Source organism: Sciurus carolinensis, chromosome 8 (genome assembly GCF_902686445.1).
Source record: "Sciurus carolinensis chromosome 8, mSciCar1.2, whole genome shotgun sequence".
NCBI classification, from domain to species: domain Eukaryota; kingdom Metazoa; phylum Chordata; class Mammalia; order Rodentia; family Sciuridae; genus Sciurus; species Sciurus carolinensis.
Window position 1 is genome coordinate 67,972,065 of NC_062220.1, and position 12,737 is coordinate 67,984,801.

General features: G+C 32.3%; 1 protein-coding gene across 1 annotated transcript in view; it reads right to left on the reverse strand.

Annotated features, from left to right (window-relative positions):
- Cog5 (component of oligomeric golgi complex 5) overlaps positions 1 to 12,737 on the reverse strand; it is a 332,336-nt gene that overhangs the window by 111,820 nt on the left and 207,779 nt on the right. The window contains exon 11 of the mRNA XM_047560136.1: positions 7,579 to 7,660. Within this exon, the coding sequence (XP_047416092.1) occupies positions 7,579 to 7,660 (82 nt within the window). The remainder of the gene's footprint in view (positions 1 to 7,578; positions 7,661 to 12,737) is intronic.

Here is a 12,737-nt window from a genome sequence, read left to right on the forward strand (position 1 = left end):
ATGGGAAGAAACCATCAACACGATTTACAAGAATTATGGAATAACATGAAAAGACTAAACTTCAGATTTATGGGATACAGGAAGGCACGGAGATAGAAACCAAAGGAATGCACAATCTTTTCAATGAAACATTATCAGAAAATTTCCCAAATCTAAAGAATGAAATGGAAAATTGAATACAAAAGGCCAACAGAACCACAAATACACAAAATTACAGCAGAATTGCAAGAAGACACATTATAATGAAAATGCCAAACATACAGAATAATAATAAAATTTAAAGGCCACAAGAGAAAAGTATCAGATTACATGTAGGGGGAAAACAATTTGGATCTCAATTGATTTCTCAATCCGGACTCTCAAAGCTAGGAGGTCCTGGAAGACCAAGCTCTGAAGGAAAATGGATGCCAACCAAGAATCCTATATACAGCAAAATTAAGGTTCACATTTGAAGATAAAATAAAAACCATTCATGATAAACAGAAGCTAAAAGAATTCACAAAGAGAAAGCCTGCACTACATAACATCTCAACAAAATATTCCACATGGAGAAAATGAAAAAAAAAAAAAACTGTGAAAACAAGCAAAGGAAGGAACTAAATTAGAAAAAACGTGAATCAAAGGAGAAACTAAGTAAAATTAAAAACTAGACATACACCAAAATAAATGGGAATACAAATAATATCTCAATAATAACCTGGAATGTTAATGGCCTAAACATCAATCAAAGGACAGAGACTGGCAGATGGATTAAAAACCAAGACCATACAATATGCTGTCTCCAAGAGACTCACCACATAGGCAAAGACATTCACAGACTGAAGATGAAAGGATGGGAAAAAACAGAACACTCACATGGAACAAGAAAAGAAGCGGGGATTTCCATCCTCATATGAGATAAACTGGACTTCAAATCAAAGTTAGCCAGAAGGGACAAAGAAGGACATTTCATACTCCTTAAGGGAATTATACATCAACAAAAAATAACAACTGTAAATATTTATGCCACAAATAATGGAGCATATATGCACATCAAACAAACTCTTCTCAATTTCAAAAATCAGACCACAACAATAATACAGGGTGACATTAACACACCTCTCTCACTACTACATAGATCTTCAAAACAAAAACTAAACAAAGAAATTATAGAACTAAATAAAATAATCAATAATTTGGATTTAACAGACATGGAGAATATTTCATCCACCAATGAGTGAATACACTTTCTTCTCAGCACTACATAGATTCTTCTCTAAAATAGACCACATCTTATGCTACAAAGCAACTCTTAGTGAATACAAAAAAATGGAGATACTACCCTGCATTCTATCAGATTATAATGGAATGATATTAGAAATCAACAATAAAATAATAAATGGAAGTGACTCCAACACCTGGAGACCAAATGACATGCTACTAAAAGATGAATGGATAGCAGAAGGAATCAGGGAGGAAATAAAAAAATACTTAGATGTAAATGAGAACACTCATATAACATATGAAAATCTCTGGGACACTATGAAGGCAGTGCTAACAGGAAAGGTCACTGCATTGAGCTCATACATTAAAAGAATAGAGTCAACAAATAAATGACATAATATTACATCTCGAAGCCCCCCCCAAAACAAGAACAAATCAATACCAAAAGCAGAAGAAGACAGGAAATAATTAAAATCAGAGTTGAAAAAAAGGAAACAGAAACAAACAAAACAATTCATAAAACTGATAAAACAAAAATTTGGTTCTTTGAAAAACTACATAAACTAATTGATAAACCCTTAGCCACTCTTAACAAAGAGAGACAAAATTCAAATTTCCAAAATTCATGATGAAAAAGAAAATATCACAACAGACATTACTCAAATACAGACATAATTAGAAACTATTTTGAACATTTATATTCCAATAAAATAGAAAATCTCAAAGATATCAACAAATTTTTAGAGACATATGATCTACCTAAACTGAATCAGGAAGATATACAAAATTTAAATTGATTAATTTCAAACAATTTAAACAGATCAATTTCAATGAAATTGAAGACACCATCAAAAGCCTACCATCCAAGAAAGTCCAGGACCAGACAGATCTCAGTCAAGTTCTACAAGGCCTTCAAAGAAGAATTAACACCAATACTCCTCAAATTATTCCATAAAATAGAACAGGAAGGAACTGTTCCAAACTCGTTCTATGAGGCTATTATCACCCTGACATCAAAAGCAGACAAAGACACATCAAGGAAAGAAAACTTGAGACCAATATCCCTGATGAACATGGATGCAAAAATTCTCAATAAAATTCTCACAAATCACATACAAAAACATATTTAAAAGACAGTGCACCACGATCAAGTGGGGTTCATCGCAGGGATGCAAGGTTGGTTCAACATACAGAAATCAATAAACGTAATTCATCACATCAATAGACTAAAAGACAGAATCACATGATCATTTCAATAGATGCAGAAAAAGCATTTGACAAAATACAGCACCTCTTCATGTTTAAAACATGAGAAAAACTAGGGATAGTAGGAACATACCTCAACATTGTTAAAGCTATCTATGCTAAGCCCAAGGCCATCATCATTCTAAATGGAGACAAATCAAAAGCATTCCCTAGGGCTGGGGAGATAGCTCAGTCAGTAGCTTGCTTGCCTTGCAAGCACGAGGCCCTGGGTTCAATCCCCAGTACCGCAAAAAAAAAAAAAAAAAAAAAAAAAAAAAAGGCATTCCCTCTAAAAACTGGAACAAGACACCTGTGACTTCTTTCACCACTTCTATTCTACATAGTCCTGGAAACTCTAGCCAGAGCAATCAGACAGACCAAAATAAAGAAATAAAAAGTAAATAAAATTAAAGGGTATAAGTAGAAAAAGAAAAATTCAAACTATCACTATTTGCCAGTGATATGATTTTATATTTAGAAGACCCGAAAACTTCCACCAGAAAACTTCTAGAACTAATAAATGAATTCAGCAAAGTAGCAGGATATAAAATCAACACCCATAAATCAAATGCATTTCTATACATCAGTGATGAATCCTCTGAAAGAGAAATTAGGAAAACTACCCCATTCACAATAGACTCAAAGAACAAAAAACAAACAAACAACAACAAAAAAAAACTGGCAGTCAGTCTAACAAAAGAGGTGAAAGACCACTACAATGAAAAGTATAGAACATTAAAGAATGAAATTGAAGAAGACCTTAGAAGATGGCAAGAGCTCCCATGCTCTTGGATAGGCAGAATTAATATTGTCAGAATGTCAATACTACCAAAACTGTTATACAGATTTAATGCAATTCCTATTAAATCTCAATGACATTCTTCATAGAACTAGAAAAAGCAATCATGAAATTCATTTGGAAAAATAAGAGACTCAGAAGAGCCAAAGAAATTCTTAACAAGTAGAGTGAAGCAGGAGGCATCACAACAGCAGAACTGAAACTATACTACAGAGCCAAAGTAACAAAAACGGCATGGTATTGGCACTAAAACAGGCACGCAGGCCAAAGGTACAGAAAAGAAGACACAGAGACAAACCCACAGACCTAGTTATCTCATACTAGACAAAGGTGTCAAAAACATTCAATGGAGAAAAGATTGCCCCTTCAACAAATGGTGCTGGGAAAATTGGAAATCCATATATAACAAAGTGAAACTAACCCTCTATCTCTCACCCTGTATAAAACTCACTCAAAGTAGATCAAAGACCTAGGCACTAGATCAGAGACCCTGCACCTAACAGAAGAAAAAATAGGCCCAAATCTTCATCATGTTGGCTTAGTACATGACTTCCTTAACAAGACTTCCAAAGTACAAGAAAAAAAAAAAGCCAAGAATTAATAGATGGAATGCATTCAAACTAAAAAGCTTCCTCTCAGCAAAGGAAACAATCAATAATGTGAAGCAAGAGCCTTCAGAAAGGGAAAATCTTTACCACATGCACCTCAGATACAGCACTAATCTTCAGGATACATAAAGAACTCAAAAAATACAATGCCAAAACAACAAATAACCCAATCAATAAATGGGCTAAGGAACTGAACAAACACTTTGCAGAAGAAATACAATTGATCGAAAGACATGAAAAAATATTCATTATCTCTTGCAATTAGAGAAATGCAAATCAAAACTACTCTAAGATTTCATCTCACTCCAGTCAGAATGGCAATACAAGGAATAATAAGTATTGGCAAGAATGTGGGGAAATTGGTACGCTCAAACATTGTTAGTGGGACTGCACATTGGTATAACCACTTTGGAAAGCATATGGCAATTCCTCAGAGAACTTGGAATGGAACCACCATTTGAATCAGCTATCCCACTCCCTGGACTTATACCCAAAGGACTTAAAATCAGGATACTACAGCGCACTAATCCCCAGGCTATATAAAGAACCCAAAAAACTCAACACCAAAAAAAATATAACCCAATCAATAAATGGGCTAAGGAACTGAACAGGCACTTCACTGAAGAAGAAATAAATTTGATTAACAAATATGGTACATGTACACAATAGACTATTACCCAACCTTAAAGAAGACATTTGGCATTTGCAGGTAAATGGATGGAGCTGAAGTATCAAGATAAGTGAAATAAGCCAATCCCAAAAAACCAAAGGTTGAATGTTTTCTCTGAAATGCAGACGCTAATTCACAATAGGGGGTGGCAGGCTAAGGAGAAATAGAGTTACTTTAGATTAGGCAAGGGGAGTGAAGGGAGGGGAGGGTTTCAGGAGTAGGAAGAATAGTGGGATGAATCAGACATTATTACCCTGTGTTCATATATGATTACATGACTGGTGTGATTCTAAGTCATTTACAACCAGAAGAATGAGAAGTTATACTCTATTTATGTAAGATGTTTCAAAATGCATCCTACTGTCATGTATAACTAATTAGAACTAATTAGAATAAAAAAATTAGTACGTATGATGATTAGTTTTTTTTTTTTTTTTTTAAGTTCTCAATGGACCTTTATTCTTTATTCACCTATTTATCTGTGGTGCTGAGAATTGAACCCAGTGCCTCACACGTTAGGCAAGTGCCCTACTGCTGAGCCACAACCCCAGGCCTGATGATTAGGTTTTGTCAAAGATCTTTTTAAAACTTTGTCCTTTGAAAGTCACTATTAATAGAGGGGAAAATGTTTGCAAAACATACATATGAAAAAGCATTGAACCTTAAATACATAAAGATTTCTTATGATTCAACAGTACGAGGACAAGAAACAATTTTGAAAACGAGGATAATAAGTGGTACAAAAACAACAAAAAAGGCTATACAGATGGCAAATGTGATCAAAATCTGCTATGAATGTCTGTGTCTGTCAAAATTAATATGTTGATGTGGAACACAATATGTTGAAACCTAATCAACAACATGATAGTTTTAGGAAGTGTGGTCTTTGGGAGGTGATGAGGTCAAGAGGTAGGAGCCCTAATGAGCGGTCTTATAAGGACTCTTATAAAAAAGGTTCAGAGAGCTTCCTTGCCCCTTCAACACATGTTCCTCTGGCATAAGAGGACACAGTGAGAAGGCACCATCTATCAACCAGAAAATTGTCCCTTACCAAGTAACAAACTTGACGGCACCTTGAACTTGGACTTACAAGCCTACAGAACTAAGAGACATGGATTTCTGATGTTTATAAGCTACCCAGTCTATGGTATTTTGTTACAGTGATTTGGATGGACTAAGAAAGGACTAATGGCACCATTAGTCCTTAGACTAGAAGTAAAAACATACAAAAAACAGCTATACACCCACATAGCTAAAATTAAAATGACTGTCAAGATCATGGATTGACAAGAATGTACAGCAAATGGTACAATCATACATTGTTGACAGGAATGCAAATTTTGCATATCTATTTTAGACAACAGTTTGGGAGTTTTTGCAAAGTTAAACATAGTGATTAACCAAAGTTAAACCAAATGATTAGATAATTTTTACATAGTTACAAAAGATAGTGAAGATGTATGCTTAAAACAGCCCTTTATGTAAATAATATTGCAGCTTTATTCATAATAATCCAAAACCCTAAAATCCAAGTTGTTCCCCAACTGGGAAAGGAATAAACAAATTATAGAACATATTCACACAATGAAATACTACTCAACAATTAAGAGGAAATGGAAAACTGAGATAGGCCAAAACATGTATGATCCTTAAATAATTAGGTATACTTCATCATTACACCTTTAAGACAACCGAGAAGCTAAACTGTAGTGCTAAAAGGTTGGTCAATTGTTGCCAGGAGCCAAGGAGTAGAAGTAGCAGATTAACTGCAAAAGTAAGGGAAATTTCACAGAAATTTTGCAATACTGGAAATTGAACTCAGACCTATCACTGAGCTATATACCCAGACTTCTTTTTCCACCTTCTAAAAAATTTTTGCAGTGCTGGGGACTGAACCCAGAGCCTCACACAAGCTTGGCTAGCACTACACCACTGAAAATCATCCCCAGCCCTCCTTTTGTTTTGGAGAGAATCTCTCTAAATAACAAAGGCTGACCTCAGACTTGCAATCTTCCTGCTTTGGCCTCCAGAGTCAGTGGGATTACACGCTTGTACCATTGTACGAGATTGATGAAAATATTCTATATCTTAATTGTGATGACAATTATATGATTGTGAGCATCTGTCAAGACCCCTAGAATTTTACACTTAAAACTGGTTAATTTTTATTTCATATAAATTTCAGGCCAATAAAGCTAAACAAATGTAAAGAGATGCACAGTATTCACTCGCAAGGTGAGTAGAGCGATTTGTGCAAGTAAATACTCTGCTTACTTTCTGTTTGGCCACACATGAATGGAGACCTTCTCTGTGGTTACTGTTTGCTGCAAACTTCATTAAAAACAGAAGTAGAAAGGCAGATAGTGTTAGTCTATTCAACTCTGAGGTTCCCAGTGACTAATATTTAACAAACAATTGGTCCTTTTAGTAAACGTTTGTGAATAAAAATTTAAGTGCACACAAACTCTTCAAAGTTTTTTTTTAAAAGCCTGGGTACATTCAATGCTTAATCTTCAATAATTAAACAACACAATTATATTGGCCAATTTTCATATTTTACTCCTGTGCCATTATTTCAAGATAGAGTGAACTAATAAAGTTTTATGAATCAAACTTGAGTGGTATAGTTCATGGTGCAGATATTTTATCTACATGTTTATAATTAAATTTTCATTTTTAACAATAAGGAAACAGTTGAGAAATTTCTGAATTTTAAAATCATTTAGATAGAAATTAAAGTAATTCTAAAGCATGAACTAATTCATCAACATAAATTGTTTTATACTCTCTACATAAGAAAAATTCAGAGTTCTTCCAATGTTTGAATTATGGAGAATTAATTTACTCTAGAAATCAGAGAATTTTATTCTAAATACTAATATAAAACTGTTTATATGACTAAGCAGTTCTTGAGTAAACATCTATAAGGAATAACAATTAGCCGGGGGTTTTAAAATAATAATATTATATAATTTGTAAACCAATAAAGAAAAACTTATTCATATCAAATTTTAAAGTGACTAAAAATACTAAGTGAATTTGAGTAAACTTACAGTTTGTTGCTGTATGAAATTGCGAAGAAAGTGCCTGAGTAACTGAATTCCAGAATGTATACAAAATTTCAGGTTGTCCATCCTGTAAATCAAAAAAAAAAAAAAAAAAAAGTTTAACACATAAGACGTTATATTGAAATTTTATTTAAATGAAAAAGCTTAGTCATCTAATTGTCAATAATGAAATTATTAAGTGATAAAGTGGGAATATAGAGATGATTTAACCAAGGGCCTTGTGCATGTGAGGCAAGCACTCTACCAACTGAGTTATATCCCCAGTCCAATACTATTAATTTCAACAAGCTTTATAAAGTAATTACCAAAAATAAAAATACTAGTTCAAGTATCATTTGTTAAAAACAGAAATATACTTTGATATTATTAAAATGAAATCACTTTTATATATAATATAAAAGTATAATATAAATATGTTTAACATTAAAAAATTACAAGAGTCATAAAAAGGAAATTCTGATTCTGAATGTTGTAAGTGAACGAAATGACAAATGAAAAATGTTGATTTATGAATTTTATACACACACAAACTTTCACTTTCAATGTTATTTGTTTCTCACAAATTTATTTCATAAATCTTATGATTTTAAATTTACTCATATGGGAATTGTATATTATTAAAAAAGCACAGCAAATAATTGTTCATTTCTTTTGCAAAGATCACAAAATACATTCAGACTGCCAAGATTTTATATATAATGCAACCTGTGTCTCAGGTATCTTAAAGATGTTTTTCATCATATCAAAGAAATATACTATAACATATTAACAAAATGAGGACAAAAACCACATCAACTGACACACATAAGGCATCTTTTGACAAAAATTCTTTCATAACAAAAACACAAACTAGGAAGGAAATTACATCAATATAATAACATTCATATATAAAAAGACCACAGCTACAATCAATGATGCAAATGTGAAACGTTCCCTCTACGATCAGAATGAGGCCAGATGCCAACTCTCACTACTTCTATACATCATAGTTCTAAAAGTCTTATCAGAGCAATCAGGTAAGAAAAGGAAGAAAAGGCATCCAAATTGAAAAAGAAGTAAAATCATACTTTCAAAGATGATGATTCAGTATGTAGAAAACTCTAAAGATCACACACATACACACTAGAATACTTGAAGCCAGTAATATTGTAGGATACAAAATCAACACATAATAATCAGTTGTATTTTATACACCAATAACAAACAATTTGAAAAGGAAATGAAGAAAACTATCTTACATATAACAGCATCCTAAAGACTAAAACACTTAAAAATAAACAATCAAAAAGGCAAGACTTTTTACACTGAAAACCACAAAATATTGCTGAAAGAAATAAAGAAGACACAAATAAATGCAAAGACAATTCCTATTCACAATAAGAAGATTGAATATTGCTAAAATGTCCATACAAATGAAAGTGATCTATGGTTTGAAAGCAATCCCTTTCAAAATTACAATGGCAATTTTTGCAAAGGTAGGAAAAAACATCCTAAAGCTTGCAGGGAATCTTGTAAGGCCTCATATGTCCAAATAAAGACTCCAAGTCACTGGATTTCCCAATAATTACTGAATATTATACCAAAAGCACAGGCAATAAAAGGAAAAATACACAAATAAAACTACATCAAGTTGAAAACATGTACACAGCATAGAAAACAACAGAAAGAAAAAGAAGTCTAGAAAATGGGAGAAATATTCCCTAATCATATATACGATAATGGGGTTAATATCCAGAATATATAAAGAAAATCTATTAACAAACAAAAACAAATGACCCAATTAAAAAGGGGTAAAGGAATCCAACAGATATTTTTCCAAATAAACAGAGCCAACAAACAAATGAAAAGATGCTCAATAACTTTAGTTATCAGAGAAATGGATCCCACTACCAAAAAAAAAAGAAAAAAAGAAAAAAAAAGCTGAAAATAACAAATGCTGGCAAGAAGGTGGGGAAACTAAAAATCTTGTGTATTGTGGGAAAGTAAAATGGTGCGGCCATTATAAATAAAATGATAGGTAGGTGCCTCAAAAAATTAAAAATAGAATTACTGTATGTTTCAGCAATCCCACTTCTGAATATACATCTAAAGGCAGGATATTTGCACACCCATGTTCACTGCAGCATTATCCAGAAAAGTCAAGAGGTGAAAGCAACCCGAGTCTATAGGTGGATGAATGAATAAAGAAAATGTTTCCTATACTGTGAAGCTTTTCTGTGTATAGTGGAATATTACTCAGCATTTAAAAGAAAATACTGTCATATGCTTAGTATAATTCTGTCACATGCTTAGTATAATATGGACATTGTACTAAGTGAAATACATTAGTCACAATAAGACAAATACTGTGTAATTCCACTATATGGGTAGTCAAATCTTAGAAGTAGAGAGTAGTGGTTGACAGGGGTTGGGGAGGGAAAAAAAGGAGTTGTTCATTGGATAGGATTTTGGTTTTAGAAGATGAAAAAGTTCTAGAGATCTTTTGCACAAGAAGATATATATGGCAAACACTATTGTACTGCATAATTACAAATGGTTATAATGGTTTTAGGTTGTGTTTTGCCACAATAAAAAAAAAATGTACTTTATGACTAGTTTCTATTTATTTTAAAAATATATAAGAACTGGGTATTAAGGTTATTTTTAATTTTTATTTATTTTTATGCCCTAAGATAAATGCACATTTATGTGGATTTCCTGATTGGAGACACTGGGTTATTAAATTTTACAGATTTCCTAAAATTAAAGGACCCCTCTATTATTGATATTTGTCTTACCTATTCAGTTTCATAATGCAGATAATTATTTTAACAATAATAATTTGCTTTCATGTCTAAAATTTTAGCATTTGCATTCTTCAGCCAACACTGATCCAATTTTCCTTTTTTAGCATATGCATGTGTGTTCATAGAACTACCTAGCTATTTTGTTTGTTTTTGTGGTGTTGGGGATCAAACCCAGGGTCTTGGACAAGAAAGGCAAGTGCTCCTCCACTGAACTACATCTCCAAGACCTCTAGTTGTTTATTTTGGAAGGAGTTAAACATGACTCAAGAAATAAATTACTTTCTTGATTAGAAAAGGTTATTTTAATATATATTTCAGACAATTATCATAGGCCAATATATTTTAATTCCACAAGAATGTGAAGGAATTTTATTAGTTAAAATAGTATAAATATTTTTAAGGTAATCTGTTGACAACTAAAGAAAATGTAAAGGGAATTGATTTATTCATATATTTTACTTCTTCAATTAATTATATTTTCCCTGACAATTATCCATTATTTCAAATTTCAAATTGAAAGTATGTGATACTTGCTTTTTTCCAATATGCCATTATTTGTCTTATCAATCTGAAATGATTACTCTCTCTTCTGCTTTCCTCTGAGAAATGTTTATCAATCCCTTTATTTTATTCTGTTATTTGCTTTTTGATGTGACTCTTAAAAGTAATATTTTAATTCTATTTTTAAACACACTTGTTGTGATTTAGTAAGAAATTATAACCCAAATATATTTAGCTAATAGGTTTTTCTTGCTTTCATCATTTCATATTATGCTGTCTTTCTGGTTCCTTTGTGTTCTGTAGAATCATTTTGTTTGCTTTTATCTTCCCTAGTGGCTTGAGTGCTACAGATTCTGATTTCAAGTCTATCAAAGGTTACATTTATTTTTTTTTCCAAAAACAGTTTTAATCTGATATGATCTCATATTTCTCACTTTTCAAAGACCAAAATTCAAATATATTTTCTGAGGCTACTGGTAAAAAAATAATTTAGAATTCTAACTTTCAAGAATTTATAAATTAAATAAACATCAATATCACAATCTGAGCATACTGTTATATAATTACTTCCTAAATAAGTATTAGTTATGTAGGTTAAGCCTAACTCAAGCAACCACCAGGTTATCAGTGTTTGTATAATAGTATACACAGTGAAAATACCAGTTAACAATTGGAAAAGCAAGAGAATGATCAGGCATAATTTATTAAGGAAGTCATAATACAAATGTTCAAATTCTGATTACCATTTATTACTGTGTGACTTTGGACTTTGGATAGGTTACTTTCTCTATACCTCAGCTTTCTTATCTGTAAAATGGAAAGCCATCTCTATATTTGATATGAAAACTTAGTGAGTTAATACTTATGAAGTGTTTAAAATAGTGCCTGGGACAGTAGGTCCTATATCAACATTGCTACTATTTTTAATTTACAATTAAAATAATTATTTATCTTGATCATTCTTGTATCTTCAGCGTATATAATCTTATACCTAATAAATTATTCTGTGTTGATTAATTTTATGCATTAACTTCACTGGGCTATGGGATGCCCAGATATTTGGTCAGAAATTATTCTGGGTGTGTCTGTAAAGGTGGGTCTGGATGAAATTAACATTTGAATCAGGAATACAAGCAACAAAATAACTGTTGGCGAGGATGTGGGAAAAAAAGGTAAACTTACACAATGCTGGTGGGAATGCAAAATGGTGCAACTATTATATAAAGTAGTATGGAGATTCCTCAAAAACTGGAATGGAACCACCATTTGACCCAGTTATCCAACTCCTTGATTTATACCCAAAGGACTTAAAATCAGCATACTACAGTGACGCAGCCGCATCAATGTTTATAGCAGCTCAGTTCACAATAGCTACATTGTGGAACCACCCAGATGCCCTTCAACAGATGAATGGATAAAGAAAATGTGGTATATATACACAATAGAATACTATTCAGCTTTAAAGAAGAATGAAATTATGACATTTGCTGGTAAATGGATGGGGTTGGAGAATATGCTGAGTAAACTAAGCCAAACCCAAAAAACCAAAGGCCAAATGTTTTCCCTGATATGCAGATGTTAATTTACCATAAGGTGGGGTGGCTAAGGAAGAATAGAGTTACTTTATATTGGGTAGAGGGGAGTGAACAGAGGGGAAGGGGTATAGGAGTAGGAAGGACAGTAGAGTGAAACAGACATTATTACCTCATGTATCTATATGACTGCATGACTGATGTGATCCTACAATATGTACAATCAAAAAATGAGAAATTATACTCCATTTATGTATGATCTATCAAAATCATTTTACTGTCATGTACAACTAATTAGAACAAATTAAAAATTAATTTAAATAGA